This window comes from Corvus cornix, chromosome 1 (genome assembly GCF_000738735.6).
Source record: "Corvus cornix cornix isolate S_Up_H32 chromosome 1, ASM73873v5, whole genome shotgun sequence".
Classification (NCBI taxonomy): Eukaryota; Metazoa; Chordata; class Aves; order Passeriformes; family Corvidae; genus Corvus; species Corvus cornix.
In genome coordinates, this window is record NC_046332.1 from 99,617,925 (window position 1) to 99,643,765 (window position 25,841).

The 25,841-nt window shown below is 38.3% G+C and overlaps 1 protein-coding gene across 2 annotated transcripts; it reads left to right on the top strand.

Annotated features, from left to right (window-relative positions):
- Window positions 1-336: 336 nt before the first annotated feature.
- PRPS2 (phosphoribosyl pyrophosphate synthetase 2) lies at window positions 337-24,957 on the top strand. Of its 2 annotated transcripts, XM_039550485.1 has the most exons (8): window positions 337-510; window positions 9,972-10,155; window positions 12,780-12,800; window positions 16,126-16,224; window positions 17,720-17,844; window positions 20,347-20,520; window positions 23,349-23,508; window positions 24,368-24,957. In XM_039550485.1, the coding sequence occupies exons 1-8, from the start codon at window positions 389-391 to the stop codon at window positions 24,458-24,460; spliced, it is 978 nt and encodes a 325-aa protein (XP_039406419.1). In that variant the 5' UTR covers window positions 337-388; the 3' UTR covers window positions 24,461-24,957. The 2 variants fall into 2 exon arrangements, with proteins under 2 accessions (XP_039406419.1, XP_039406425.1); XM_039550491.1 differs by lacking the exon at window positions 12,780-12,800 and having other exon boundaries at window positions 388-510.
- Window positions 24,958-25,841: the final 884 nt, after the last annotated feature.

Sequence of the window (25,841 nt, forward strand, 5' to 3'; positions counted from 1 at the left end):
CCGGTGTCACCTGAACCACACATCCCATCGGCAGCCGAGGATGCCTGTGAGGATTTTCCGTTCGTGCCTCTCTCCAAGCGCAGAGCTTTGCCCGCCTGAGGTACGGCCCGGCCGAGCGCTGGAAGAGCCACGGACTGCACCGGGCTCGGGACGGGGAGAAGGGGAAGGCGGCGGCGGAGGAGGCGGTGGCAGCCACCCCCCCGACCGCCACCCCGTGGCCGCGAAGGGCTGCGGGCCATACCTGTGCCCCGCGGCGCCCCGGCTCGCCCCGCCCCGGTCCCTCCCGCTCCTGGCGGCGGGGCGGGCCCGCAGCGCCGCTATTTGACCCCGCACCGCGCTCCCCGCGCTCCTCTGCCGCTCTCGCCGCAGCCCCGCGCTCGCCCCCGCCATGCCGAACATCGTGCTGTTCAGCGGCAGCTCCCACCACGACCTGTCCCAGCGGGTGGCGGACCGGCTCGGGCTGGAGCTGGGCAAGGTGGTCACCAAGAAGTTCAGCAACCAGGAGACCAGGTGCGTGCCTGTGCCCCGGCCCCGCCGCGTGTTCCGCTCTCACGCCCCGCTGGCGTCACGGGCGCAGCCCGGACACACCCCCGCGCCCGGGCGGCTGCAGCGCCGGGTCCCGCCCCGCTGTCACCCCGGGCTGGCGGCGGGTCCCGCTCCGCTGTCACCCGCCCCGCTGTCACCCCGGGCTGGCGGCGAGTCCCGCTCCGCTGTCACCCGCCCCGCTGTCACCCCGGGCTGGCGGCGGGTCCTGTCAGGGCGGCTGAGCCGGTGCGGGACCCGCCTATGGATGGCTCGGTCCAGATGCAGCCACGGGGGCATGGCGTGGTCCGGTGTGTCCTGCCCGGCACTCCTTCCTCTCTCTCCTGTCTCCCTCTCCCTCCTTCCCTCCTCGGAGCACGAGCACCCACCGGAGGTGTCCCGGCTGGCTTGTGCCGGCACAGCTCGGGCGCGCTCCTGTCGGGAGCTCCTTGGCCAGAGGAGGGCTGGCACGACCCTGGCCGGGTGAAGAGCATCCTCCTTACTGTGGGGTGGGAATGGTTTTTGCACAGGCAGCTCGTCTGCAATGTCGGGCGCATCCCACCACTCACAGATAATACCTGTGCAGTTTATCTGCTTTATTTACCTAAAGATAAAAAAATAATCTTAGTTTTATAAACTATAGTATGCGATGTAGTTTTGTAAGTAGGTGTGCATACAGACCTACTTACAGGCAGATACGAGAACAGGATGGTGATGCTGGATTAGACATTTAAAGCAGGGCCTAGGTCAAACCACACTTGCACAATTTGTTGCAACTCATCTTTATTTTGCATTAGCAGCCAGGTGTGTGTGTGGTGGACAAGCTATAGCTCCTGTAGGGCTCCACTCTGTAGTCCAAGGCTGATGGTTGTGCATGAGAGCGATACAAGTTGTTGTGATGGCCTTGGCTTACTCTGCAAAGTGCAGTCATCGCAGGTTCCTGGCCAGACAAACGCAGAAAGTGACTTTGGTAACAGTGCAAAAAATCCTGTGTAAAACCATGAGGACAACCTGCTCACCTGAAGTCTGAGATGTTCTTGATAATGCTTTTTCTATCAATTTTGGGTCTCTTTACTAGTGTGTCATCTTAGCTTTCTGACCCAAGTATTTGATTTGCTCAATATTAATGAAGAATTTTAAATTGAAGTGACAGTGGTATGTTCATCCCATGAGCTGGTAAGACTGCAATTGCTTCTCTATATAGGTGTGTGAGTCCAGGCTGCCAGCTGATTCTGAAACAAGCTCCTGCTCTAAGTAGCTGGCTAGTCTTTGAGCTTCTTGTATGTTTATTTTTATCTGTTCTTGTTCTGAATCTCCTGAAAAAGCGTGTTTTCATTGCTTCCTTTGAAAGATTAACGTGATGTATTCTAAAATTGCTCTCACAAAGCTTGTCCTTCTGTCTACATTTTTGCATTCTCAGTGCAGTTGCTCTTGCTCTAGTCATGCTCACTGGCATTACTATAAACCCTCTTCCACTGGTGTTTATGCAATCTAATGTTTACACACCCTAACTCTTCTATTCATTCCTGATTAAATGAAAGCTTAAATCTTCTCTCAGTTCTTTCCAGCCCTATACTCACTTTATTGCTCTTTGATCTCTTTTCTGCATGATAAAACTTAACTTGGGTATTTGGTTGCATGACTTTCTTGCTAACTTGTCTAATTTTTTTTAATGTTTGTTCTCCAGAGACATTTATCTTAATCTGTGCTTGAAACATAGCAAACAGCAGAAATAATTGACTAAGATTTCATCCAAGGTAGAAATTTATCTCCACAGTTTGCATATTTATTTATAATTAAATTCTGGGCTTCAGGATACAATCATCTGAAGACTGTCATTCCACCTATTTTTCCAGGTAGGGACTATTCTCTCTGCCATTAAAATGGAAGGTAGTGGTGACTGCAGTATGTCAGTGGTTTGGCTAATCTAGTAGTGCCAGTTTATTTTTTTTAGGCAACTAGCAATGTAGTGTGGTACAGATATGAGGAATGTATTTTTTAGGAATATTATTTCTGGTTGCTTCTGTTGCAACACTGCAAGGCTGACATTATCTTTTTTATTTCTTTTAATCCCTGAACTAAAATGCCTTAATATTCTAAATCTTTACATTTTTGGGTGTGTTTTTTTTTTTTTTGCTTTACAACTTCCTTCTTTTGAGAGTTTGATCTGAAGTTCTTGTTTCCCGTTCAGCAAGTAAAGTTGTATCCACCATATAATATTTCAAGTGGGTAATTTTTTCAATATTCTTAGCAACTTTCTTCAGGATGTTGAATTTCCAGTTTTCACGACTAATGTTCTTAATTCCTCAACAATGTAGTTGAAATTAAACTACAGGTAAAGTGATACTTATGCAGAGGAGTTCTTTCCTGAGGCATCTGAATTTTCAGTCTGTCTATACTGTAAAATTGTGTGTGTATGTAAGCAAAAGAGGACTTCTTCCTAGATAAAGTGAATCCAGCATGGTCCTTTCTTTTCTTTAATTTTGTTGCATTTTTAAATTTATAAACAAGTGTATTGGCATTGTGAAATACACTTGCAGTATTGCAGAATACTAAAACCTGATAGTTAAAAAGCTCAAGAAACCTTAAACCTTCCAGTGGCACTCCAGCAAACCCCCATGTAAACAGATGAGCCTGGGCATGAGGGTCAACAAACTTGCTTTGTCAGATCGGTTAAGTTAGCAAGTTGCAGAGAAGATTTATTTTTTGTTCAAAACTCTGTTCTGCTGTTTGCTGCACTCTCTTAAATATAAATGATGCATAAATTGATAACTGTGTGCAGCCCCAGGCTTAAATCCTTGCAAAAGGTCCTAGCTGGAAGCCTTTTACTTGAGAGGTGTAATTAGTCTGGCTTGCAGAACAGAGTGGAGGGAAGAGTTATTATATATTTTGCATTCTATTTCAAGTCAAACAGGCTTTAGGTTTCAGTCCCAGTTCTCAGCAGTTGTAAGTGGGTTTGAGAAACTGATGCTGAGGTCAGCCAGGGATAGGACCACCACTGACAAGCACTGTGGCTAAATAGCCAGTGCCAGTATGTTTCCAGCTCCAAAACATTTAAAATGGGAAAGGCTTCTCATTTTTATCTGTACTGAGACTGGTGTATCTAGAAATAATATTACAGTCCTCTTTTGATTTAGGCAATCAATATTCTTTCGGGTTCTGTAGCTGGTAGATGTAATGTCTGTGCTGAGAAAGTGGGGGAAATTGATGGCAGACTCAATCACTGCCCCATTTTTTCCCTCCTTCCCTTTAAACTGCGTGGAAATGTTTTCCTTCAGCTGGCTACTAATGTCAAGCAACCCTATCAAATGCAGCACCAGAACTCCTTAATAATATCTGGTTGTGGATGATAACTCTTATTATTCATAGCTTGTGTGTCAGTTAAGTGCCAGCCACAGTGTCATGGTAGGAGCTTGGGTGGCACCACCTTCTTATTTATCTGGCAAAATGATAAGGGCTGCAGTGGGGGCTTATTCAGTTTATCTTCTTCAAACCCCACAAGCCAACTGTCATCAGCAGGGTTTAGAGGCTGGAGGAAGAAGAAAGGAATGGAAGTCCTTAAACAGGACTGTTTAGCCTCAGCGTCATGAAACTGTTTGACTGCCATGTAACAGATGCATGCAGATATTAAACATGCTGAAGCTTTTTGCAAAATTGTCTTCAAATACACTGAGGTAGCATTTAATTAGAGTTGCTATACAATTAAACCCCAGTGCAGATATTTTTGGTGAATCAATTGAAAAAATATGATTAAATTTATCGCTTTGTAAATAAATTTATTTTCATACAAGATAGGGTATTCTTCCTTCTGTAAAGACTATTTATTTTAATTCTGCCCTTGAAATACTTGTTAATTCAAAATGGAGAAATTACTCATAGATGGCATTCTTTTGCACACATCTTTCCTGGTGAAAGAAGTTAGTGCTCCCACCCATTCCTGTGAGGTTCCTGGCTTCTTGCTGTCAGATTCACTGGCTGAAGTGAGTAATAGATTTTCTTGATCCAAGAGGAAGGGAATTGAAGTCCTGCTTGGCACATGTGAGTTTGAAGGCTTCCTACCCACAGCCTTATTCAGCTGCTGAAGCTGGATTGTTTCAGAAACACCAACTTAAAGCGTATGTCATTTAGCTTTTACAGAAGGAAATGTGGAATGACTACAAAAGGGATGTTGTCTGCTGTATGGGGAAAGCTGTGCTGTTGATATAAGGGCTATTTTCTTGTGAGTAAATAGACTAAACTGGATGTCATGGGCTGATATTTGATCCTGGAAGTTAGAAAAAAGTAGCTGATGTTTCCCTGGAGAATTCATTCAAGGATGGGTTTGAGTCTCTCTTTCACACAAAGTGGGGTAATAAAACCAGTTTGTTCCATGAAGTAAACAACTGAAAAAAATAAGAGGAAACCTGGAAACACTCATACTAGGGATGTATGATTTGTCACCTGGCTTTAAGACTTCCTTCTTATCTCCCCATCAGCATCCTTCAATTCTGGTACTGCAGCTGTCTCAGATGAGACATGACCTCACCACATCTCATGTAATCTGGTTCCTTTGGGTTCAGCTGATGTGGAGCCATGAGCTGTATCACCCTCACTGAGTAGATGGTTATGGTGTTTGCAGATCCCTAATCATGGAATGAGCAAGCTCAGGTCATAAACTGCTGCTAGAACAGCTGAAGGCAGTAGGGATTAGGGACACAGTGGGATGTGAAGTGTTTCTTCATACTGCCCTGCTGCTGAGCAATTTCCAGCTGGGCTGGTTGTGGTCTGCCTCTGTCAGTGGGGGCAGCTGTTTCCCTCTCTCCCAGCTTGCCTGCACTGTCATGAGCAAGAGGAGGCTGGAGAAACAGATTTTACCAGCTTGGCTGAATAAGGTAAAATTTGGTTCCGGACTGCACACTGTATGTGTTAAAGCCACAACAGCACAGTGTTTTGTTTGTATAGGGAATTGAAGACGCAGCACATACGGCCATTTATTGCATTGTTCATTTCTCTGAATCGGAAAAGGCCCCAAATCCTTTAAAGTTTTTGATTTGAGACTTTCACTTTTTTGACCTTGCCAGATACTATGCACTTCTATCTTTGTGTAGATGCTAAGTATTTGAAATTAAAACAAAACAAACCAAAAAACCCAAACAAACAAAAACAAACCAAAAAAACCCCCACAACACCTCCTACCCTCTGCTCCCCCCTAAAAAAGCCAAACAAAAAACCCCAATATGTGTGAATAATGGCTGAAAATCCCATGTGTCCTTAGCTGCAGAATTTGGTACTGAGCCTTTGAAGAGTTTTGCACATGTTCAGGCCTGTTAGACATTTGTTTACAAATTTTTGAGGGTAGTTTTTGGACTGAATGTAGCTAAACCCAGAACTTGCTCAAGAAAAAATGTTTTCCTCTTGTGGTGGCAGGCTGTGTGCCAGAGTAGAGGGCAACAAGATATTTCCTATCTTCTGGTGTTTACCATACCAGTGCTCTGCATTAGAACTGGGCAGTTGTTAATGGAGATACAGCAGGGAGTTTGTCTTGGAGCTGTTAATCAAAGTGCAAGAGCCTAGAGTTGAGGGGAGACCATGGGTGCCAGGAGATACGGGATCCCTATAGACCTAAAACCAACTCTGGCATTTTTATTGTTTCTTTGTTGTTTTGGGCTTTTCTGGTACCCACTTTGTTATGTAACATCATGTCAGTTGAAATATTTGCCCAATAAGTTGAAACTCTTGAGTTGAAAGACTTTACCCTGCCAAAGGTGTTCCCAAAGGTAAGAGGTCAAACACACCCTGCTGCTCAGTGCTTGCCATTGGCTAGGTTTCAATGAATTGCAAACTCAGCATGTGGATTTGTTTGACCACTTTTGAGATATTGATTCATTTGGACACTGTATGAGGACTCTAGACCTTCATTTTTGCCCTCTTCTGTGGGTACTGAAAGGGCCTGAAGTACACATCTAGTTTATTAGCCTCTAATTTGCTTGAGAAATCTTACTTTTTTAAGCATGGCTAGAAACTTAATCTGCTGTAGTTATTTAAAAAAAAAACATAGAGCCCTTGTAAGTGTATGATTTGAACATCCTAGTTATGTATTTACATTATTTACCATTGTAGGCTGGCTCTACATACTTATTCCTCTACTTCCCCACAGCTGTTTGGTTTTTAGTTAGGACGTACAAATTTATAATTCCCATCATTAAGCTCAGTTGGGACTGCACTATAAATCTAGCTCAAAAGGAGCTCAGTCTGCTGTTACTCCTGATTCTGATTTTTGCTTAATGGTGCTTCAGCCATTGAAATATGTTTGTAACCTAAGTGGTTTTATGCTGTATCCTTAATTCATGGTTATTAGCCTGTCCAAGTTTCTACTTATTAAATTGAACTCTCAAATCAGCCTTTGCAAGTTGAACGCAGATACTTAAACTTGGTATTCATCATGTCCTGTCTTATATGTATCTTTCCCAGCTAGAACCTTGTGCTTCTGCATGCCAAGCAACTGGCTCAGAGTTAATTACTTTTGTGGGCTATTGATTTCTGTAAATTTCTCTTTTAAACACAATTGTGTGGTGTCAGGACTTTTAATGTACAGGTTCTGTTGACTCTTCTTGAACAGAAATTTATTTAAACTGTTACCAAATAGCTGAATTTGATTGAATTGCATAAAACAAACAGAGCCTGTAATCTTGAGGCAAAAGCTTATTCTTGTGTCCTTCCTCTGTGTCCTGACTATGTGAAATTGTTTAAATAACCTCACGAACAGTTAATAAGGTCATGACAGAGATGGGGGAATTTAGTAGTAGTGTTGATAAGATAACTGTCACAAAGTTTGACTGCTGTTAGCTTAGATAATAGATATTTGAGATACAACATTCAAATACCTGATTCTATAATTTATAGTCTCTTATTGGTTGCCTGAATATGTTAAAAAAACATATTTTTGTTTTTACAAAAAAAATAGGGACAGGGCAAAAAAACCCAAAACAAGCCCAAATTGCCAATTCCCTGCCCCCTGACCACCCCAGGGGAAAAAAAAAAAGTACACCACCCAAACCCCCACCAATGTGGTTAGTACAGGCTGTATCTGATGGAATACTTGCAACACAGTGACTGGTTATCTTTTACTCTCTGGCTTGGGGAAGGTAAAATAGGCATCTGTGTGTGTATCTGTTGGTTGAGTCTACACAGCTCCTCTCAGTACCAATCTTTGAGAAGGTAGATAATAAGAGATACTGATCTGTTGCACAGCTCTCTCATCTTGACTGGGAAATGTGACTACTCACATTTCTGTGTGACAAATAATTGTCATTCTAGCCATAAAAACATAGCTACATTTTTTTTTTTTTTCAAATGCACTGAGAAAGAAGTAGCAGGTTTGTTTTCTAAGTTGTTTACAGGATGATGTTTATTGGTAGCCCAAGATCATTGGAAAAAGATACAATTAATGACAATGGAAAAATCATCTTTTCTGGTCCACTATATTAACCAGACCTATATTTATCTGAAAGTATATTCGTTGACCTTCTGAAAATTGTTATTTTTTAGTGATGTGCATAGAAGTGACAGTTTTTATAAGACTAAAACAACTCTGAGTGTTATAATTCAGTGTTTTTTCAGTATATAGTGAACACTAAGATCATGTACTTTTGTCACTCAGCCATTTTTTTCCCCTAGTATTTAATGTTAGACTGTTAAATTAGCTGTTCCTTTTTTTTCTTAAGTAATAAAATAATTTTTCTTTGGACATATTCCAAAGGTGTGGTATGAGACAACACTCACTATAAAGCAGGTCTAATTGCTGATTCAGGGTGCAATTAGAATTTTTTAAAGCCCTCTTGATAACCACAAAGGTATAATAATGATTGAGGCCACATCCATAAGCTAGTGAGCAGATTCTTCACGTCGAGCTGGATTTGTGTTCAGAAGGGCTTCTTCTACTTAAGCCTGGCTAGTTTTTCCAATCATATCACACTTACTATCTTGCTGAAAAAATGTTATGTTGGCCAAAACTTTTTCAGCTCCAAAAAGGGACATAAACTAAGAAAATATTTTGATCAAAACAGTTTTCTATGAATGGCCTCATTCCATTGATCAAAAATTTAGAGAGGGAAGTAACAGTTTTGTGACTAAAAAATCGTGTCTTTGTGGAATGATGAAAGGCTCCAAAAGGTTTCCTGACATATGCCCAGATGATTCTGTACTTGACCACCTCTTCCAGAGACCTGGTGTTTGTTTGCTGGTTTGCTTTCTTTCGACCTTAAGAAATCCTCCTAGTAGCATTCTTAGGCAAAAAATGTATTCCATTAAGGAATAAAGTTAAGACGGGATCTTCATATAACTTGTTTGGGACTGCAGAGAACTCGAATAGGGGAGCTGAGAGCATGTACTCAACTATCTTGATGGTGATAAATCAAATGTGTGCTTATCACTAAGATGTTGAAAAGCAGTAAATTCCTTTCTGTGCAAAGCTCATGGGTCTTACACAGGATTCTGAGAGCTGATAAACAAAACTTGTTAGGACAGTGTTTGACTAGAATAAGCCTCAGCATTGAAGGACCCATCAGAGAAATTATTCTACCCACATCTGGGCCATTTGGATGGTTTCCAGTCAGAAACTTCTTATTTGTGTCTTGGGTAAAGATGCAACCTTTTAAATAAGGGTTCAGTATATTCTAGCACTTAAAAACTGAGGCTAACATAGTAGAGCATGGGTTTGCAAGGTCTGATCACTTAATTATTTAGGAAGTCTGTATGTTTCATGTACATTGTGCACGGATTTAGGGAAAATGAAGGTTATTCTGCTGTGTTTATATGTAAGTTTTGGAGTAACAGGTGTGAAAAGTTAGTGTGGTTCAGCAGTAGATGTCTTTTGCTTGGATCTAGAATTGAGAAAGAATACACGTTCAACAGTTTTGTTTTATTTTTCGTATTTGTTTTTAAGCTCTATTTAATTTTTGACTTCTGTGGCGTGAACAGTGGTTGGTCCCAGAATTTGTCTTGAAATCTGTGGAAGAACAAAAAAACTTAGATACTTCCATAAGGAACCAAAGCATGTAAGCATTGTTAGAACAAATAGAACAACTGACTCAACATGAGAGTTGAGCCATAGTAAGCTGTTGATTAGCAGCCTTCTTAGCTTTTCTATAAGATTTTTGTCTTTTAAAAACACTTTACTTGAACATAATGGTGTAGATTTTATAGCTGTAATTACATGTTGGTTGGTGCTGACCTGATGAAGACCATATTGAGGCTAAAGTAAATTTTAGACTGGCTTATATTGACATGGACTTTGTGTCAAGGAAGCTGTTATCGAAATTGCTGCAAAAAAAATCCTACTCTAAATGGGAAGTTTACAGAAAACCTAAGGTAGTTTGTTAAAACATAACTGGATTTATTTATTTTTTTATTTTTTAGTAATACTTTTCTGGTAATACAAGTGTTGAAATTATCATCTCCTGCTCTTTCAGTGTAGAGATTGGCGAAAGTGTGAGAGGGGAAGATGTGTATATTATCCAGAGTGGCTGTGGAGAAATAAATGACAACTTAATGGAACTACTCATCATGATCAATGCTTGCAAGATTGCATCATCCTCCAGAGTGACTGCTGTAATTCCATGTTTTCCATATGCCAGGCAAGATAAGAAAGACAAGGTAGGTAAGAACTATGTCATTTTGGAAGGCTTTTGTTCAGTTTGTTCACTTGAAATTTTTGGAGATTAAAAATTATTTAAGTTATTAGAAAGATTTGAATTCCCCCCCCCCCATCCTTTTCTCTTGGTAAAATGTTCCATTATTTTATCTACAAGTGAATGAAGTGAGACAATAAATTATCTTTTTGCCTGTGTTTTGATAATTGACATGTCTTCTGTTTGCAAAAGTAGGTATATTCTGTGTGTGTGGTATATTGCAGAGTACTTTGCTCACAAACCCCATCTTATGGGATTGTTTATTGTCCTTTTGCAAAGTTTTTTGGTTTTTTTAATCCCTATAAATGGAGAGAGGACACTTTTTTAAGCATTTTAATTGCATGGAATTAAATACTAAGTTTAAAGTGCTGTAACTATTATGTAGGTAGGTTTTATCATATATGGTTAAACAGAGCAAAATGGAAGGAACTGATGAAATCCACAATACATAATGGAAATTAATAAAAACATTATTTTGTGCTGCCAGACAGATTAAAAAAAAAAGTTTTTATATCTGTAGTAACTACTTTGATTTATGAATACAAAAAATTGTATGGAAACCCCATAAATGCTCTACTGATTTTATTGCCCTTTTCCTGAATTTGATCTGTCATAACTGATGAATATATCAGTTCAGCCAAGTTGGTAACGCAGTGACAAACCCTCTGTGGGAGGTGAGGCTGATTTTAAAAAATACAGAACTAGACTTTCTATCTCTACTATATATAAAAAAACCCCCCTTTGATAGGTTATGTGAATGGTACTTTTACCTAAACTCACCTGAAAAGAAGTAATAAGAAATGTGAATTTGGCTTTAAAGATTGGATTGCAATGGTTGTATTTTTGGAAAATTATCCCTCTCCTTTACTTCCTGTAAATGGACTGCCCCTTCTCTTTCACTTTGGGCATCAAGCAAACCATTCTGAAAGCCTTCTGGTGGTCTTTATATTCTTTTAGATAAAAAACGTAACAGGAGTGAAGTAATGGAAAAGCTAAAAATAATAGCAGTTATTACAAAATACGTAATAGTCAGCCTGTGATATCTAAGAACAAAACTAAAAAACTTATTTTCTGGTATATTAATTCTTTAAGTGCAGGCTCTGTAATACCATGCTAATACTATGAAGGGCTGCTTATTACACTTCTAAAAATGGAATTCAGGAGTTAAAAAGTAAAACCCTATTCTTTGCCTACATCTCTTGGTACTTAATTTTTGCTGTGTTTTGTATTGGATGATGCTTTCCCTTGATCAGAAGGGGTGAAATACTGTACATCAAAAGGGTTATTGGTACCTTGAAGGGGTACCAATAAGCATTTTGTTGAAAAGAAGGGAAAGCATCTCACTATGTTTTGATTTCCCACTTCATTTTGGGAAGTTCTGCTGTACCGTCTTCTAAGTTCTTGGTGTGGGAAAAGGAAGAGTATATTCCAAATTTTCCATGCATCTAAATTGTCTTGTCAAGGCTACCCAAATTCCATGTGGCAGACTTCCAGAGACAATTTAACCCCCCAGTGTGGTGGCAGAGTGCGTGCCATCCAGGAGCATTTCGTATTTCAGAAACGCCATCTGAAGATAGAAAGCCTAGGAAAGTGATTTTGATTAATAGAGATTTTGAGATTTTTTTTCCAGACTGTTCTCTGTGTGTCACTGAGTTCTGCAGCTGTAGGCAAAATATTTTTTTGTGGCTTTTTTTACCCCCCCTCTGTTTTGCAATTGAGAAAATGTTTGCCATCTTTGGAAATTAACCTTGGTAGTTGACCTCCATGTTGCAAAATTAGCTATAATACAGCTGTCAACATTGGGCAGCTTATTGACAGGGACAACTTCCCTCCTGCTTGCATCAGATCACTTGGTCTTTGACCCATGATGAGGGCACAAGCTTTGTGTGCTGCCTGAAGTGTCAGTAAAGTGCCAGCCATTTTCTTCCTGGGATCGTACACAGATTTTCTTCTTTGGTGTGTGAAAGATGTTGCTGTAGTTTGCTTGACTATGAACTGAGGCAGTATAATCTCCACTAGATGGATGCTGTTTTCTGGTTTGAATTTAAGTTATTGACTTTAATTCATTAAGAACTAAATAGATGGAGTCCTTGCTACTTAAAATAACCATGTCTTTGTCATACCTCTGGTGCAGTTATGATTCCTGAGAACAATGAAAGTGCCCTTCATTTATTTATGTAAGGAGAGGGGCTTGCAGTAAAAATCTTAGTCTGAGCAATCTAACCTACTCTGAAAATTTTAGCACTAAACCTGGACTATCTTTAAATGGGAAACAGGCTTAAAAAAAAAAAAAAGGCTTACTGAGAATGATAAAAAAGTCAGTAAATTAATTTAGACTCAGTCAAGTGCTGCCCTAAACTAGAATATTTCTGATGCACAAGCTAGCTAAACTTAAAAGTAGCTCAAATGTTCCTGTGCTTTGACCATAACTGCACTTACGCATCCTCTAATTATGCTAACCTTCCAAGCTGTGGGCAGGACACATTTATGTAGGATGCTGCAGAGATGCCTTTGAGATAAGTTAGAAGTACAGTGACAGGTGAGTTTGGTGTTCTACAGCTCATGTAACTTTGTTTTTTTGATTTGTAGAAGGGGTCCGTGGAGCGTTGGGTAGGTATCTTTTTTTTTTTTTTTTTTAAATCTAACACTATGCATTTCCATTAATATGGCCTTAAAGGGTGAAACTTACTGGGTTACATTATGTATAACTAGGAACATTTTCAGTTTCACTTCTTGATTTCAGTTGTGTTTCACCTAGGCCATGACAGTAAACCTATGGAATAATTTGCTACAAGAAAACTCCTAGATTCTAGTTAAAAATTTATTTGGACATTCAAGATAATGGCTGTCAATTTCTGAGGCTTCAAAGCATATCTCATTTTTGAAATGATAAATTTGGGTAACACATTAGTGAACATTCAGTATCCATACACTTCACAACTGGCTTTCTTGGAAGTGAAAGTTCCAGTTATAAATCTTTGGGCTTTCTTTGATTTCCTTTTTTTTTCCTGTTCAGTGTGCATGTGATGAATATTGAGCAAGACAATGTACTAAGAAGCTTAAAGGCAACAGAGCTTTGATCTTGATGGACAACTTTTACTTTCAGCTATGCGTCCTTTGCACAGTTTCTCTTGTGAGGTTGTTTATATTAGCTTTGTGGATTCCCCCTGCCAGTGGTAATTCAAGTGATTTCTTTTACAATTTTGTTTTTGTGCATAATCTAATGCTGCACTTCACACTAATAATTCTGAAAATAATCTAAAATTACATCAAATAATTGAACAATGAATACTGTGAATCTGTGTCCTTATCTCTCTCATCAGAAGCAAACCTTACAAACTACATTATAAGGAAAATCATGAGTTCTCACCCACCTTTGTCATCCAAGTTTCTGAATAATGAGGCCAGGTTGTCTGAGGTTCCCATGAATATATTTTCTTTGATTTTAAAATAATCTTCAATTTGGATCATATTGTAGCACAAAACTTATTTTCTATGCAAGCAAGAAAATCTTAAATGTGTCATGTGGATTTTCTTTTAATGCACAATTTTGTATAAAGGAAACTGTCAGCTGCAAACTTCTTTTATCTTAATCTGCTATTAGCCCATTCTTGAGAAACAGGTACTCGTGTCTGGCTATCTTTCCTTCCAAGACCCTCTGTCCATCAACATGTAGGCAATCTGTGATGTGTGCATATCTGCTAAAACAAGTTACCTAGTGGTAAAACTTCAAGTTCTTCCTTCTGGGAAGGCAGCCTGCAAGGCCAGCAGCTGAAAGAAGTATCAACTGGTAATGTATGCATTAGTATGTGATGTAGGAAAGTATTTTATTTGGGGATTTTTGTGATGGTGATACTCATGATATTGATACATGAGACAAACTGAATGGTATTCCCATTGAACAAAAATGAAAAAGTTAGACAAAATTCAGTGTGCTAAATGGAGTGGAAATGGCAAACCATGCTCTGAAAAGAATGTAATTTGCCTTTAGCGGCTAGCCTGAGCTAGTTACTTGTTTCTACCAGGGCAGCTGGTCCTGGTTTGCCATTTTCTTTTCATTCTTTTTGAGCTGACTCACCTGGTTGTTGGTTCAGATAAGTCCTAGTGTACAGCACAAGGGAATTCTCTAGCCTGGAAAGATAGGATAGTACAAGCAGGAGAACAAACCTCTCATTTCAACTTTACCTGTTAGTCCAGCTTAATGGAAGCATTAAACTAGATCTTTGCAAAGAGTTGGTAAGAGAACACTGCAATAGAATGAAAAGAGTAGATACTAAATATTTCTTTTGTTAGATGTTGACAGAGATTTGAGAGTATTTTGAAGTCCAGCTTGAAAATGTCAGATGCTAAAATGAGCTGAAGTAATCAGGAATTCAAATGGCATGAAAAAAATTTGCTGCCAATGATAGAAATATCCAGAAAGCTTCAGACAACTTACAGAACTGAACTTAAATGAAGAGCAGCATTGTCCTCAGTAAGTAGAAAATCAACTGTGCTGAAGCACTAATGATTATAAACTGGAAGCTGTATGCATCTGAATCACAGAGATCTGGGGAGTGCTGGCTGTTGCATCTGTTTTCTCTGTAGTGGTGGTGATGATGTGTGTCCCTCAAAAGAGATGGTTTTCAACATGAAGAATTTCAGTAATGGTGGTGATAAACTTGACCTAGCCATAAAATGAGACTACAGTATCTCAGTTTCTATTCTGGAAGTGTGTTGTCAATCTGCAGGTTAAAACAGAGAAATGCCAAGTTTCCACCTAAACTAGCAAAAGTTTTGAGGAAAATATTGGCTTCTTGATAGGACACAGATGGAAAAGCATCCAGGCTAAATTGTCAGTGATTCAGCTCATTGTCACTTATGCCCTTGAGCATCAATGGAAGGGAAGCAGAGATAATCTATAATTGTGTGTATGGCGTGGAAGGAGAGGAGGTTCCTAGGAGATGAAATGAGGTTGTTTGATAAAGAGATGTAGCAGGAGAGAATACTGTGCCAGCAGAAAACAGTCTGATATTGGGATGGAAACTGACTTGCAGTTCTGCCTTCATGCTAATGTTATTGCCAGCTATTAGCCTTATTTAAAGATTAGCAAAAAGAAAGCAGGAGGTTTTGGTTAGTGTTTCTGTTAGAGAAAACTAGGTTTTTGCAGAGCTTAAAAAGAATGCAGAAACTTTGGAGTAACTAAAAAAAAAGTGAGGTATCCTCCAGTCATAGTTTCATTTTTTTTGCTTGTTTGTTTGTTTTGCATCCTTGACGCTTTTAAAAAGCTGTTGACATTGGCATTAACTTTGCTAATAAGATTTTTATTCTTCTTTCATTCTTTCTTCTTAGGATTTCTTCATCCCCCCCCCGTCCCTTTTGGGAATTCTAGACTCCTAATTGCATCCAGGAATTAAACATAATTAACAAAAAAAGGGTCAGGTTAGAAGACCCCTGACACCAAGGATCTGCTACAAGCTTTACTGTGTCATGAAGAAATGCTTGATACTAACATTGTTTTAAAGCAGTATTCTCAAAAGTTGGGTTCATTTTGCCTTTGATCTTTGGGTTTTGCAATGTTTCTTAGAACAAGACAGAGTTGTATGTTAATGTAGAGTAGAGGCTTACAGAAATTAAGATTGTCTTTATGCTATGAAAAAGCTAGCTGAAACTTTTAAGTAGAAGAATTGGAAAAATATATCCCAAATTTTATCTCTTTAATACAAAGCATTATTAGCCAGACTGTGCAAACTGTTTTAGATATTCCTAAATGCTTTACTGAGTTTCAAAACCCTAGTAGCAAGATTGACAGGATAGTTTGGCTAAAGTTCTGGAGCTTTTCATATCTAGATTCCCAAAATTGTAAAGGAAAAGAAAGAAAAATAACTAATCTTCTGAATCCTTGCATCTATTTGAAATATTTTTAAAATGTAAAGATTTGTGCTTTTTTCCTCAGAGCCGTGCACCAATCTCTGCAAAACTTGTTGCCAACATGCTGTCAGTTGCAGGGGCTGACCACATCATCACCATGGACTTGCATGCTTCTCAGATCCAGGTAACTGTTGGTTCTTACTAGTTGTGCCTAGAAGCTCTACTGAATTAATGTGACAAGCTAATAGTAATTCTCTGGGTTTTCGGTCATTATTTTGAAAGACTATGTACAGAATTCTCAGGGTTCAGAGAAAGTCTTGCTACCTGTTTCTAATTAAATTCCCTTTTAGAAAGAGACCAGTCTTGATTTTTTGGGGTGATTTTGCAGTTACTTCAAAAATTTATGCATTGGAGTCTTTGGTAGAATTTGCCAAGTCTAATGTAAGCGCTTCCAGAACATAAAATATACTGGCCTGGGGCAAGTTCTCTTAATCTTAGCCTTGTCAGAGATTATAGTGTTGCCCTAGGTAGTTACAGCCAAGGGTGTAATATTCTCTTAAAAGAAGTGGAGATGGAGCCTGGCAACCCTTATCTAGCTTACTACTGAATCCAGCAAATCACAAAACCTTTGCCTCAGACACAGAGCAGACATTATTTGTCATTCTCATGTGTACCTTGTTTTAAGGGAACTTATTTTTCATAGAAAACACTGTATCTTCCAGTTCTGGCAATCACATTTAATCAGAATTTCTTATTATGCTAGACGGCTGTCACATAAATAAAAAGGTCTAAACCAGATTTCTTGTTTTTATACCTTGTACAAAGATTCCATTTTAGTTTGAATCTTCGCCATGTTGAAATACTGCTGTTAATGTCAAGCAGTTGAAATTTATGGAAGTTGAGTATTATTCACTGGATTTTTTTGAGAGCTTTTCACTATCAAGAATTTACTTGAGTGCCTGAAGGTGATCATCTTTTCTGATTTTTATATCAATTGAGAACACCCGTTATATTTTTCACTACTCTTGGGTGATATTTTTAGAGGCCTTAATATTTATTTGACTTCAGCAGCATTTGACAGTAGTATTGATGCCTTAAGAGGCCTCCTAGAAACAGAGACTAGACAAGAGTAAGGGAATAAAAGTAGGTATTTATTTGAAAGGCCTTCAAAGGTACCCCCTGGGGAGCCAGAGGCTACTGCCAAGATGGACCCCAAGATGGACGACAGGTCACGAGTTCTTCACACTTTTATAGGTTTGGTTCATTTGCATAGCAGGGTTAATTCTCCAATTAAAGCTTCAGTTTAATGATGTAATTCCCCTCAGCTTGCCCCTCTCTCAAAGGCTCTTGGTTTGTACTTTTTGGGCCTAGGACAGTCTAGGTGTCCTTGAAGACCAGGCCTGGAGAGGCTTTGTTATGTCTACCCAGCACAAGAGAGCAGAAATTACCAGGCTACAAGAAACTTCAGAGTTACACACTAAGCAGTACAGGATTTGAAAAATATAAAAGTTAAAACCTAAGGCATCAGTATCAGAAGCAGAGTTAGAGTTAGGCCAGTGTAAAATAATAATTAAGTTCTACCATTTATGAAAGGCAAAGGCTTGGTTCTTTCCCTTTGTCTTCATTCCAGGTGAGATGAAAACACATATTCATGAAACTCTCTTTCTCTTTTGGACTAGGGTTTCTTTGACATTCCAGTAGATAACCTGTATGCAGAACCTGCAGTCCTGCAGTGGATTAAAGAGAACATTCCTGAGTGGAGAAACTGTATCATAGTCTCACCTGATGCAGGTGGTGCAAAAAGGTACTGTACAAGCCTAAAACTATCAGATTTACACATAGTTAGTGGTTAACGATCTAGTTTGTCTAGTCTTCTATATTCCTCTATGAATTGTGCGAGATATAGGGTACATCACTGAAGAATCCAACTGCATTGTGAAAACAGAACAACTAGTTCTTCCAATGCTGTTCATGCTTGAAAACATTCAGGAGCTTTCTATACTCTAAAGAAGATATTTTTCTCTCTCCCTGGATATGGCCTCATTAGCTGAATCCCTCCACCAGAGGGAAGAGATTTTCCTGCTGCTTGCTTCTTTAGTCCAGTTGCTGCACCTCTTCCTGCTTCGCTCTGGAATTGCCTAGGCTTCCCTTCTCTGTCAAAGCATATGGCCAATTCCCACTGTACCTGCTGGCATTTAGGTAAGAGCTTGCTTGACTTGTATTTCTTTTTTCTTTACATTATTGCATTCCAGATGTAAACCTGTTGACCCCAAGTTCTGCACTATAAACACTAGAAAAAGGGAATGAAAGTTTGAGTGGTGAAAGGTAAAAATAGAAAGCCTAGTTCATTGGAGTCTTTCTTCATTCACAGCATGTGTAACTCATTTAGCAGACTCTGTTTTAGTTGGTATTGATTGAGTATAAACCAGTGCCAAAGCTCAGAAGCAGACTGGCTGGTGAGGTCATAAAGCATACCATTGAGGCAAAATGCTTATTTTCAGGTTTTATTGCTCATGCTGCTGCTGCAGAGGGAACAAAGACAAATTAAGTAAAACTCCTGTAAGCCCATAGCAATTTAAATGTCTGAAATATAGTGTGGGGAAAAATGTGAAAGACTGTCATAATTTGATTTTAATTGAAGTCCTTGAGTCTGTTGTGAGTGTTCCTGTTGTAATGATTTTTAAGGAAATAAGACTGAGTAGAACTCCTAGTTGTTCCTTTTCAGATTAATCAAGTTAAGGATGTGAAGACCATAGAAAGCATTCTAAAAGATCACTTAGTCAGTTATATTTCTTTGTTCGTTCCTATCAGGATACTGTTATTTTTGCATTTGGTTTTTATGTTGTTTTTTGTTTTGTTTTGTTTTTTAAACAAAATACAACCTTTGCTTAGAATTCAAGTCAGAAGCATTTTTTCCCCCTACCAAATATTTGTGCATTATCAAGTTAATCATAAGAGTTTATTTTTTGAGGATCACTCTCACTGTATTTAATATAGATAGATACAGTCCATCTTTAGTATCTTTCTGTTGTAATGCAGCCAACCAGTTTCTGGTGAAGTAGTGGTAAATGTTGCTTTCAATAAATTCATAGCTTCTCCTTCACCTCCAATAATATAATGTAAAGAAAATTGTTTGGCCTTTCCATTTAAAATATGTAGAAATTCAAAATAAAACTTAATGAAAAATTAATAGAATGTGAAAATTGAACATGAATTATCTTAAAATTTAAATCCGTAAGTATTAATTTTTAAAAAATCCATTTTCTTGCGCTCATTTAAAATATTTGAATTTTCTTTTGTATCTTACCACTTGCTTGGTTTTACCCTAGCTTATTAGATGTTGCAGCTAAAATAAGGTATGGAAATTCTATTGATATCTTAATGCCTCTGAGGTATTGAGACTTGCTATGAAATTACACTATTCATAAAAATGCCAAAATTTGGGATTTTTGTTTATCATCCATTTGTTGACACACAGTAACTGAAGACACCTTCATATTTAAGTGGTAAAGAAACAAAACTGTATTCTGTATTAACCATGCATGTTAATAACCTTGTAAACAGCATTCTAAACATAGTCTAAAAAGACAGGCTACAAGGTTGCATCAGCATTTAGAAAAAAGCATGGTGTGGTTTATTACTGTGTCTTTATACCTAAGAGCTCTATTGTTTTAAACAAACTGAAAAAAGTAATCAGAAGTCTGTAACAAGTTTATTATTGGAAGTTTGTTTGGCCACCAGAGGTCACCCTGAAGGGTTTTAAAAGATCTTTGTCAAGCAGGTGTATGCTAAGGGAATTATTAATGAAGTAAGCGACTTGATTACTAGTCAAGTACTGTGAAATGAATTATTAATCACTATTGACTTGTGGGTTTTTTTCCCCTTTGGCTTAGTTTCAAATCCTGCAATGGTATTTTTTAGTTAGACTGTTAAAGTGCACATTCCCGTAGGCTTAGAATTGACTTCCCCCTACTTTAAATTACCTAGTGTGACTAGTATTGCAGCAGCTTAATAAAAGTTTGTGAATAGCTGAAATGTTTTCAAAGCCAGGCACTTAATGACAGGAAACCAAAGTAAACTCAATTAAAAAATCAGTTTTTTGGGGTCTAGCTGAAGACACTCTGATTGTATTTATTAGCAACTAATTAAGTTTGTTTCTACCTGTGTCACTCCTTGCAAAAGTTTTTGCTGTGGCAATTTGAAAGCCAGAAGATAAAAATTGTGTTTTGTGACAAATACATATGCATGACTGTTTATTCTTTTAAAATGGTTCTCTAAATGTGGTGTATTTCTTCCTGCAACTTAGGGTTACTTCAATTGCTGACAGATTGAATGTGGAATTTGCTCTCATTCATAAGGAAAGAAAGAAGGCAAATGAAGTGGACAGAATGGTCTTAGTTGGTGACGTGAAAGACAGAGTAGCAATTCTTGTCGATGATATGGCTGACACATGTGGCACAATATGTCACGCAGCGGACAAGTGAGTATTATTACAATCTGGCCCACTGCCTCATGGTACTGTTCTCACTCACTGCACAGCTGATGAATGAAGTTATCCTCAAAGCCTACAACCCAACCTGACCTCTGTAGCATTGAGTTGTTCTGACCCTTGAGTCTATAGGTCACAGTTCTGTGATTCAGCTGTGTCCTTCTTTAGAACATGAAATTGAGAAAATATTTACAGAAATATATGATCTGCACTTAGGAAGAGCAAGAATAAATAAAATGTCATATAACTTGAAAAAGACTTGGGCCATTTAGTGCCCTTTAGAGTTCCAAGGCAGAAGCAACAGATAAAAAAATCATTCCTTCTTTGATCCTCATCATGGAGCCTTTCCACTCTCCTTTCTTTCACAATCTTTGAAATCTTTCACAAAGCTTTACTGGATTTAACACTGTAAAGTATTTTCACCACAGTGTTCAATGCAAATGTAATATTAATTTTGACTGTACCTCTTAAGTATAAAACTATTGTCCTTTTCATCTGAGGAGGTGAGCATAAGTTTTCCTGTCTTCTGTCTGAAAGTTGGTTGAAGAGTTCTAATTTCCCCCTAGACTTGAGTAACCGGAGTTTGTTCAGTCTTTCCACAAGGTTTGTAGACTTCTGCTCAATTGTGATGCCTTCTGGATTCCTTCCAGGCGTTCCACTTCCTGAAGTGGAGCTTGTGAATATGGACCCCCTATGTTAACTAAGGCTCTAGCAGTGCTAAGTAGAAAGGATTATTTATGGTTTTCCAGCTGCCTTTATGCTGGTTCATTTCAGGTTAGTAGTAGGGCTGGCTCATGTTCATCTGGTTCTCAACCATCACCCCCAGGTCCTTTTCCACCAGGCATCTTTTCAGCCTCTCTTCCCTGAGGCTGTAGCACTTCAGGGGATTGTTGTGACCAAAGTGCAGCACCCAGCACTTGGCCATATTGAACCTCATACAAATGGCCTCAGCCCATAGATCCAGCCTGTCCAGAGCCCTCTGCAGAGCCTTCCAGCCCTCAGGCAGATCAACACTGCCACACAACTTGGTGTTACCTGCGAACATAACAGAGGGTGCCCTCAATCCGCTTGTCCTGGTCGTTGATAAAGATATCAGATGGTATTGGCCCTAGGGGAACCCCTCGAGTGACTGACTGCCAGCTGGATATAACTCCACTCACTACCACTTTCTGCACCTAGCCATCCAACCAGTTTTTTACTCAGTGAAAAGTATACCTGTCCAAGGTACAAGATGCAAATTTCTACAGGAGAATGCTGTGGGAAATGGTATGAAAGCAACATGGTGAAGTTTAAGTGAACTAGACGTTATTTTTAGTGGTATGAAGTAAAAATAATCCCATGAGTTTACAGTCTTTAGTTGCAGACTTGCTGTTTGCACCTATATAAAGGATGTAAAAAACTCATGGAAGAAGGATTCATATAGTCTTGAGTTTCTTTTCTCTTTCATGGAAATTTGATGAAATTTTGCAGACATGTTGTGTAGTTGTTTGCTATCTGCATTCTAATCTACATCATGCCCCAAAGTATTCTTCTAAGCTGTGTCATTTGTAGATCAAAATCACAAATTGCCTAGCCAACTTTTTTTTTTATACTCTTGTGCATAGAGGAAGTTAATTCCTTTATTTCTTTCCTTTTTTTGAAAGAAGCACTCTTTATTTACCTACAGTATGTTTCTAGAGACCAAATTCTAAAACTGCCAATCACCTTCAATGTATCTGCAATGTTCACTAAGATGCTTTTGATTGAGTAATGCTGCCTTGTATCATGTTCTTGGCATGAACTAGTGCTTTTCATTAATGTCAAATCCAGGTGGATGTACTTTGTGTATAATTAGACTTGCTCACCAAAATACTCCCTAGAACTCTTTTTATCTCTGCAACCTAGGTGCATATCAAGCAGATGAACTAAGAAATATATTTTCAGGTACAGCAAATCAACTTGCTTAAATACAAACTCAAGTACACACACTTGATAGACACTCACCATATTGTAACGCCTTCTCCTTGTAGGCTGCAGCTACTAAATGGAGTGTTGAAAATGACCAGGAAACTTCAATTCTGTTAAGTCATTCAAAATGAGATGATGTTTCTGTGGTTTTGTCTTTTTTTTTCCCCTTACGCTTCCTCCTGTGCCTTTGTGATGATCTGATAAAATGCTGTTCCTCAGGGCCTCTGTTTATAAGACTAGAGAAGCAGGTAGGACATAGCTGTGCATCTGGAGGCATTGAGGCCACTAGAAACTAAATTAAGATATTTTGACTCATTCACAAGGTGTTCTAGTTCTTTGATTTATACTATTTTTCCTCCTCATGCATCACTTCACTGTGTGCTTGGATCAGCAGCATGTCTTCCCACAACCTTGCAGTAAGCTAGGCTTTTAATCATTAACATTTCTTCTTCCTCGGAAACTCCTTCCAAGCAGAACTGTTTGAATTGCAAATGAAAATAAAGGTAGACAATAATGGAAGCACAATAGAGTTGTGAATACTGCCATCCAACCTACTTAATTTTTTGCCTGGTTAAGATAGAAAGCTTGTACTGGAGTTCATTTTTATGTTGTGCAGATATGGTCAAAAGTGCAGCATTTTAGGTTAGTATCACTGCTGCAAATAACTTTTAAATTTAATTATAATTTTTGTTGGGGATTTTTCTGAGACAATTCAAACTTTTTCAGGTTATACAAATATCGGAATTATTTTGTAGATATTTTATATATAGGACTTAGTAAGTAAAATGTATTTTCAAGATTTGTATCCAGTTTCATCTGTAGCCATGTATGTAAACATGCATCACAGCATGCTATTTTTGTGTGTTCTACAGGTTAATGTCTGCTGGTGCTACTAAAGTTTATGCCATTCTGACTCATGGCATCTTTTCTGGTCCTGCCCTCTCTCGGATTAATAATGCATCATTTGAGGCTGTTGTGGTAACTAATACAATCCCCCAAGAGGAGAAAATGAAACATTGCCCAAAAATACAGGTACAGTGGTATTTTTATGCTACTTCTTTAGACTGAAGATTTGTATTTTACTGTTCATTCATGCTAGAGTTTGTGCCCTGAGAGAAAATTAATATTATTAAATACATTGTTTGCAAAACATTTTGCTAAAAAATGCTAAAGAATTGTTTTAAGGGGATTCAGGTAATACAATAGAGCACTGCAAAATATTTGGTATTTGCCACACCTTGAGTGTGCTTGATTGTGAAAGAGTAACAAATGTAAAATTGACTGGCTTTTTTTTCTTTCTTTCTTAAATCAATATTAATTATACAGTATTTGCATGTAGGAACTTAGTTATTCTGTTGTGGAGGCCACAGAAATCTTAGACGACTTTATTTTTTCTTGAAAAACAAAAATGGAATTATTCTGGGAAGTTGTGTCCCACTTGGAGGTTTTCCTTAGTACAGAGTGGAGAAAAGCATAAAAGATTAAAGTTTTAAATGCATTTTTAAAAGCTTAACATTTATTTGGTATTTATTGAAACAAGGCAAGCACTTTAAAAGGTGTACTTCCTTTAAACTGTATTTGTGTCAAGCAGACACTGCCATCTGATGGCAATAATAGTGGGGCTTTTTGACAGCATGCCTTTTGTCAGAAGTCCTCAACAATATGACTGTTCAGTGATCCTAGTCAATGCTTTCTTACTCAATTTTTCAGTTCTTACTTGGTATTATTGCAGTTCTTATACATATATTTATGTTCAATGCCTAAGCTTTAATGTTATGTTACTTCCTAGAAATAAAAGCTACAAAGATAGCTGGAATGTTTGTGTTTATAAACCGCATAGTTTATTGCTCTTGGCATGCCATAAAACTTTTCTTCTCAATTTTTATTTCAGTTTATTGACATTTCCATGATCCTGGCAGAGGCAATTCGAAGAACACACAATGGTGAATCTGTGTCTTACCTGTTCAGCCACGTCCCCTTGTAACTGTAGGGGATTGCATGGCATCTTTGCAAAGGTCTCTTAAGCTAGCACTGTGTTTAACAATGCACCTCAACCATGAGAAATTAGTATCTTTGTACAATTCAAGAGCTTGTATGTTTAATTATTATATTTGTCTTGTAATTACCATTTGTTCTTTGTAAATGGGCAATAAATCTCCACCTTGCAGAAACCTTATGAATTCTCTTGAGAGTCTGGAAGTCTTATGTCTTGTGTAAGTTCTTCTATGGGCCTGTTCTCACTTTCTGCTAAACTGCTGCATCAGATCCATTTCTCTATACAGAACTACAAACTGTTCACAGTACTTAATGGGATGTATATGTGTCAGATCATTTTCTGTGTTAATCTAAATGCTACAGACTTGAGTTTCTTGTGTCTATTAATCTGTTGGGTAAACAGGTGGGATTTTTTTGTTTAAGTACTATGAACTATGAGTATTTTGTAAACTGTAATGAGATTAATAAACCCTAAGGTCATGTTAATTTTGAGGAACTGTTGACATATACATAATAGTAACCATTTTGATACACTTCATGTTCATTTTTTTTCCCCACAAAATATTTGGGGCTGCTGTTTGTAAAGCTCTCATTACATTAAATTGTTTGCTTAACATCTATTCTGTACAGTTGCTATCTTCAGTTGTAAGATTAATGTTTCAGGATTCCCAGTATTATTAATATTACTTATCTAAATAATGGCCAAGCTTTACTCGTGAGTAGTTTGGTGTAAATTTCATTTTTTCTTTGTAGTTTTTGACATTCCTTGATTGTGATGATAAGAATAATTTTTTAACAGCTTTCCTGTTAATATTGTAAAGGTTTATTGTGCCGAGTCCAAACAGAAAATTTAAACACACTTATACGGACTGGTCTGTACCGTGGTTGAAAAGTATCTGAAAATTCAGGTTTTTCAAACAGCACAGTCAATGGATCTTTTTCAAATTCCTGTTACAAAATACTACAATACTTGACTGTGCAGCCAGTGAACTAAGGTACAGTAACTAATCTTGAAGGCTTTAACATGAGAGAATTAAAATCATTACGAAAACAATTTTTCCTGTTGTATGATAGGAAAGCTTATGGTTAAGTATGGCTAATGCAGTCAGTAATGGATTGGGGTGGGGGGGTTGGGACTCAAAATTGTAATTTTGTAATTGGGTCATTGAATCCTATTATGAACTGTTTTCAGTCTTTCTGTTAGAAGAGTAATGTGTATTAAAATACTATTACTGCACCTAGATCACAAGAACTCAAGTTTCCTACCTGAAATTGCAGTTTTTAATTACAAAAGCATTGCTATATGTGAGAGATGCTTCCTTGCTATAGTGCTGGATAAAAAAATAGCCTTATTTCATCTTGACTTTCTT